We start from the raw sequence: 6,923 nt of genomic DNA, 5'->3' as shown, positions 1-6,923 counted from the left end.
ATCCATTCAGGAGCCAGTATTTGCCAAGCGACTAACGAGCCGATCAGTGAAGAGGATAAAGGTAAAACTAAAGGTTGAGGAAAACACTCGAAAACACCAAAAATAAAAATATTTTTGTATCAAAACCTGAGGCTAGCCAATGGACGAAAAGTTACCTTATATATTTGTCCAAGAGCTCAAAAATTACATTATTTCATATACTCATATAAATAATTTTCATGTAACACAGGTAGTACACAGTCATTATCACTGGCCAACAGAGACGTGACCGATCGCCCAAGCGGCTAACGAGCCCATCAGCGATGTGGTTGTAGTTCCTGGTGACTAAAGCCATTTGGAATTAATAACATAAATTATTATATTCATTTCTAATTACTTAGAAGCAAATTTACTAAAGGGCTCAATCACAAAATTACAAGGATTTAGAGGAGAGTTAGAAGAATCTGGCGGCCTGGCAACAGAGGGAGCCACGTGGGCCTGGCTTTAAACTGTGGCGGGCTGAGGGTCGGCAGGTGGCTACTGATCTATCCTGAGGAGGGAGAGCAGCACTAGGAGTCATGGAGGTAGGTGTTGTGCACCCTTTCTTATTCTGCTACTCATCTCTGGGAGGGTGACATTGTTTGAGATCTTGTATACATTGTGTTTGTTTTTGCATGAGTAGTATGTATACATGTATTATAAGTGTAATTTCTTTTGACGTCCTAAAATCCCAGTCAAATAGTCGGCTTCATAACGGTTTCATGCTTTCGATGGTTGTGAAGGAAAGGAACACGTTTCTGGAAATCATTAGCGGATGGAACGCTATATTTGGCGACCTTGTCAGAATACACAATTTGCTGCTCTTCCTCACTTGTTGGCGAGTGGCAACAAGTGTTATGACCCCCCAAAGGGCGCCTGCATCACTACAGCTGCAGACACGTGCTCAAGCACAACGTAGATAAAAATAATGGCCCCCTGATGAAGGAAATTACAAGACGTTTATTGAGCTGTACAGTACTAGGTAGCTCCGTTTACATCCAAGGGTTCTTACTGTACTCATATCTGACCAACTTACATTTAAAATTGGTTAATGTATAGGACTAACCCGCCAGGCTGCCTAGCGGCCATGTCATCTCACTTTGAGAAATGCCTCAAATTTCACCATATTTAAGTCCTATATAATTACCTGAAAATTTCCCAAGTAGTTCAGGTTGATGATGGTGTTGGGTGACATGTTTTACCCATCTAAATCCCAATCAGTGTTTGACCAGGTTAAAATCATTTGCTGTTACTTGCTTCTGATTTAATAGTTACATGCCTTGATTATATCATCTTTAATAAAAATATTTATTTGTACACTTGGATTATATGGCAGTGTTGATGAATTTTAGCAGTGATTAATGAGCTTTTTGTTTTTGTTTTAAATGTATACTGTATTTTGATGGTGTCTTATGCTTCTCCTTGAGGGTGGCTCCTCCATCTCAAAGGTTCTCAACGTTTGTTCAGTATTTTTTTTTCAAAGGAAGCAGCCTGGGTAATTTCATTGAACAGTCTCACAATGGCCGTAGTGGAGGTTGGTTGTCATTTGTGCTCCAATGATTATTTTAAGTTTATTGCCGAGATTCATAAGAAAGACGATCATTCTATCCAATTCTTATGTATCCCTGGTCCTTCCACTTCTAACTAAGGTATTGTACATCGGACATGGCGCGCCCCAAAGTCTTTTAACCACTGAAACACTTAGATTAATTTAAACTAGGCCTACCAGGGGTCCGACTAATTACCCAAATGTAGCCGCAATGAAGTCAAATAATGGTCCTACATGAATAAATCGGACTGCCAATCACTTCTCGACTGGTATTTAATCTGAGTTAATAGATCGAGTGCATGTACCTAACCTAACCTAACCTTACCTTGACTAGTATTTGGTGTCACGAAGTCACAAAAAATTGGTAAACTTAATTTAATCTGGGTTAATAGCTCGTGTGCATGTACCTAACCTAACACAACACAACTCAGATTAAATTAAGTTTGCCAATTTTTTGTGACTTTATGACACCAAATAATAATCGAGAAGTGATTCACAGCCCGATTTATTCATGTAGGACCATTATTTGAATTCATTGCAGCTACATTTGGGTAATTACTCGCTCCCTCGGTACATGCACGCGATCTATTAACTCAGATTAAAGTAAGTTTTCCAATTTTTTGTGACTTTGTGACACCAAATACTAGTCGAGAAGTGATTAGCAGTCCGATTTATTCATGTAGGACTATTATTTGACTTCATTGCGGCTACATTTGGGTAATTAGTCGGACCCCTGGGCTAGTGTTAGGTTAGATGACTCGTTTTCTCACTCACCCAAAAACCTAGATTTCCCAGGCTCTCCCCCATTATTGTTTAAAACACACCAAAATACACTGGGAAAAACATATTGGTCAAACCCTAGGGACTCGTGTCCTAAAGTAAAAATCTACCTTATTTTTTATTTAAACTTAATAGTAATTTATTTGGTAATCCTGGAGCCGCAGATGGCTAACACCAGAACACGTTCAATTTTGTTCATTTTATCCACATATTCTTTGGATGATAATAAGTAATAAAAATGATGCAACAATGCTCAGAAACCTAACCTGGCTTAACTTCCTAGCCAGGGGCTTCAAACCCCCCCCCCCTTCCCATCGACTCCCTGCTATATTAAACAGAAAGTACGGTACTTACTTTGAGACCTGGTACCATTGACAGCAACTTTATTGGAGTAACGGTGTATTTTTTTTTTTTTTTGTAGATATGAGAGTATGGTTTGACCATGTTATTATTGTAATTAGACTTACAGATTCAGCATGCTCTGAATGCATAGAATAAAGGGTAATTATTGACGACTGACCTGTGCCCAATTTTTCATAGAAAACGATTATGAAAAGTTGCCATTTCACTTTTTTAGTGGACACTGCCATAGTTTGTACAAATGTGTTAAAAAAAATGGTTATTTCTAAATTAAACATAAGCCAACCTTAGTTGATATGAAAAACAAGCAGCAGAAGCGTTGTTAGACCTCGCCAACCTAACCAAACAATCCTAACTAACTTCCTAGCCGGCCGACCCCTCTGTATATTAAACAGAAAGAACTTAATACATGGTGTAATTTTAAGCTTTTTGTGGACCTGAGAACAGCCATCCATACTGAACAGTTCTTACACTGAGCATCGATGTTGATCAAGCCCAGGTGGCGGAGCATTTTGAAATACATCAATGTGATTGGCTGTTTTCGTCCTGGGATGAGTCATTACCGCCGAGAAGACAAAATATTGTGCCTAGGTTCCTAATTAACTACCAAACGAAGCATTTGCACAAGAAATGATTATCATATCGGAACTCTGATGAAAATAAAGTATGAAAATAAACGGTAAAACTAATAACTCGTCAGCGGGTTTTTTTTTTTTTTTTTTTTTAAAGTCGGGTCAAACTTTTTTGCAGTGAGAATAGTAAACTGCAACATTTTGCTTGAGTGTTGTGACGGTATTGAATGTGAGGTCATTCAAGACCAGAGTTTTAACCTTAGTGGCATTTCATACCAAAACAAAGTAAACTTCATACAGTATTCCAGAGAGCAGACAACAAAGTTGTGCATATATGGTTGGCAGAGAGTTCATGTAGGTCGTATTTATCTGCATTGAAAGCTGGTAGCTAATAGTTGATTTCTGTGATGCCAAGCTTATCATTTCTGAATCGGTAACTAAATGGATATACTACAGTACTCCGTTTATTTAATTCTTGAAAAGAAAACTACAAGTATATCAAGAGAATTTTTTATTTTCCACGCATTACTTGAGTGTATACGAACAGACATTGAACAATTTGGCAACTAGCTGAGTGAATGCTCGTGGAGACGAGTCCCTTCAAACTTCCATGAGTGAGGAATAAGTTATTGTAAGAGAAAAATGACATTGAAAGCTTATTTGTAGTGTTAATAACATTGCAAGTGTTGGAGAATGATGGAATATGACGTTGTAATAACTGAGCATACTGTTAGTAAAAAAAATAGTTTATTATTTTATTGTAGTTTAATTATTACTAAGGAAAAAATATCCAAAGCAGCAACATAATTGTAACTTGAAATTTTTTCTCGTAAATAAAACTGACCAATTCTGTAGCTATAAACTTTGAATTTTCGTGAATCCGGGAAAGTGTAGGTACTCCTCGACTTACAACCGCCGCAGTTGTATAAAATATTTTTCAAGTTACGTATTTTCAAGTCCGATGTTAGTGGTCACACTGTGTACTGACAAATTTTTCGTTTGTAATTCCCTTTAAAATGGCTGGCAAGCGTAAAAGTGTGAGTTCTCGTGGTGCTGAGAAGAAAAAGAAACACTCGTTTTAGATTTTCTATGTATTATTTTCGACTTACTGCCTGGTCATTGGTCCCGTCGTAAGTCAAGGACTGACTGTACTGTACTAATTAGTAACCAAGCCTAAGCAAAGGACCACCCTCCTGGGAATAAGCTTCTGATAGCTTTGCTGGTTATTCCTGTAGTACTTGCATTGTCTGCAGTATATACTTTACTGTACATGTTGAACTGAATGCCAGCACTTATCAGCTTACAGTACCTGTACTGTATTAAACCTGTGATGTTTGGTAGGGTCACACTGGATAACACCCTTTTCATACATGTCCAGCCCAAGCAGGTCATGAACCCATGACATATTGGTGAGAGATACATGCATTGCCACTACCACCAACATGTTGAAGCAGTTGTAAACTTACACGATGACTTCACTAAATAAATACGTATCTATCCAAAGGTGTGTCGTTACTTCAAGGCTCCAGGAGGATGCTGGTATGGAAAGAAATGTCGCTTCTATCATGATGCATCACATGTACCAGATAACCAGATAAACCCGAAGATATGCCGTTATTTTGGGTAAAGTATTTTATTTACTGTATATGTATATTGTTACTTTATTCATAGCTTATTTTGTGAAATTTTATTATTAAGTATTATAAAAGGAAACGGGCATAATAAAATAATATTGTATAAAAAAATTTCACTACAGACACGAACTGAAGACAATTGTACTGTATTGTGTATCAAAACATTTCTATGCAATTATAATGTATAGTGTTGTACTCCACCCAATAAAATATGTGTAACATCATTCTCTATTTTATTATTCAGCACCCTGAATGGGTGTCGTAATGGCAACAAATGCAGATTTCTCCACATTCAAGAGACAGGAAGTGCCAGAGTGGAGGAGCCACTAGAAGGGGTAAGAAGAGTAACAGTATAGGGAATTAACCTGTGCCCGCGATGATGACTTAATGCTTTACATTGTCACAACAGACCATCTTCAAGGTTAATTATTAATTAGTTAGAAATAACTACCTTAAATTGTCAGCAGGCTTTTATATTAGTTAATTAATTCAAAACTTTTTGCTTCAGTAAGCTACTGTGACCAGTTTCATGAAGCTGTTAGTCAATTTGTTTGCATTTTAAGTGGTCTTGGAATGGATTTGGGGCAACAACCCCCCCCCACATAATTCCACCTAACCCACTCAGCGCGGAAAATGGTATAAAACAGTTATGATGTTAATACTGTAAAATAATTGTTTTTTTTGTTTTTGTTTTTTTTTTAGTATAATTTCTACAGATGGAATATCAAGTTAACCATAATGCCATATCAATTAAATAAATCATAGCAGTCTTCAAAAGTGAGATCTTTGTTCGTGTGTCGGTATAATCCCAATTTAAGGTATGTAATTCAGTAATATCTCCTTTAGCCGAAATCCCTCAAACCCGGAACTGTCCGAAAGCCGGAATTGAAATTTTCTCGGAAAATCATTCCCCAAGCCGGAATTTTCCGGATCATTTCGGCTTTGGGGATGATTTTCAGGAAAATTCCAAGAAATTTTTCCCCATTTCCGGAAAATTCCGGGGATGAGAGATAATTTTCCAAGTTTGAGAGATAATGTAATGGGAAATTTCTGGAACTTCCCAGAAATTTTTTCCGTTACCCGGCTAACGGAGATATCACTACAGTATTAGTGATACAACATATACAGTGCCGTATATACTGTACCAGCTAGTTTAAACATAGGAAGTCTCAGAATGTGTTTTTTAATGTATAGAGGGTGTGATGAATTGCACTTGGCCAATAATCATTCTGTTTGCTTTTACTTTTCACTGAAAAAAAAATCCAACTCAAATAATGAGTTGGTGAGCTGTTGCAACAGCGACTTTGTAATTCACATGCATTCTTATGGATGCTGATGACAATAACATTACAGTCGATCCTCGTTAAAACGGACTAATAGGGGGGGAAGGGTGTCCGTTTTAGCCGATTGCCAGAATTAACCGATTTAGGGGTTAATATTGCATTATACAGCTATGTGTATGTTTATTTGAGTGCCCCGTCATAGGAGTCCGTTTTCTCTCACTTCAGGATGCCTGAGTTGTCCGTTTTCTCTTAATCTTAGAGTGCAGTACACCAGTGACTTCTTTATTTCTTAGTAATGACACAGAATTTGAAATTGCAACCCCAATTGCAACTGGGACAATCCCAGAACCAGAAATTTGATATGGACAGTTCAGATTTCGTCCGATTTATCCAAAATCCGGATTAAAGGTGTCCGAATTAACCAGGGTCGACTGTACTGTATACTTACTGGATAAGTTAACTGCAGGGTAATTTTATTTATGTCAAATGTATTTTCATGTACAGTACAGGTTGGACCTCGCTAATCCTGGAAGCTTGGGTCCAGATCGGTTCCAGATTAGCGAAAGTTCCAAACCATCGAGGCCGAGGTAAAAAAAAAGGCAAAATAATGCATAAAATATACTACAGTATTACGGTCGTAATTTCTAAAAACCGTATAGACAGCTTTTCTAAAATAGTTAATGTCGCAAGCTTACATTTTGCCCCATTACAACCACTTCCACTGCTT

At 37.5% G+C, this 6,923-nt stretch overlaps 1 protein-coding gene across 1 annotated transcript in view; it reads left to right on the top strand.

Moving 5' to 3' along the window:
- The first annotated feature begins 477 nt into the window (after nt 1–477).
- LOC121856928 overlaps nt 478–6,923 on the top strand; it is a 7,405-nt gene continuing 959 nt past the window's right edge. The window contains exons 1-3 of the mRNA XM_042352688.1: nt 478–563; nt 4,784–4,902; nt 5,158–5,248. Of these exons, the coding sequence (XP_042208622.1) occupies nt 558–563; nt 4,784–4,902; nt 5,158–5,248 (216 nt within the window). The 5' untranslated portion in view covers nt 478–557. The remainder of the gene's footprint in view (nt 564–4,783; nt 4,903–5,157; nt 5,249–6,923) is intronic.

This window comes from Homarus americanus, unplaced genomic scaffold (assembly GCF_018991925.1).
Source record: "Homarus americanus isolate GMGI-L3 unplaced genomic scaffold, GMGI_Hamer_2.0 scaffold44060, whole genome shotgun sequence".
Classification (NCBI taxonomy): Eukaryota; Metazoa; Arthropoda; class Malacostraca; order Decapoda; family Nephropidae; genus Homarus; species Homarus americanus.
The sequence above is the reverse complement of the archived record's forward strand: the minus strand, read 5'-3'. Positions and strand labels throughout refer to the sequence as shown.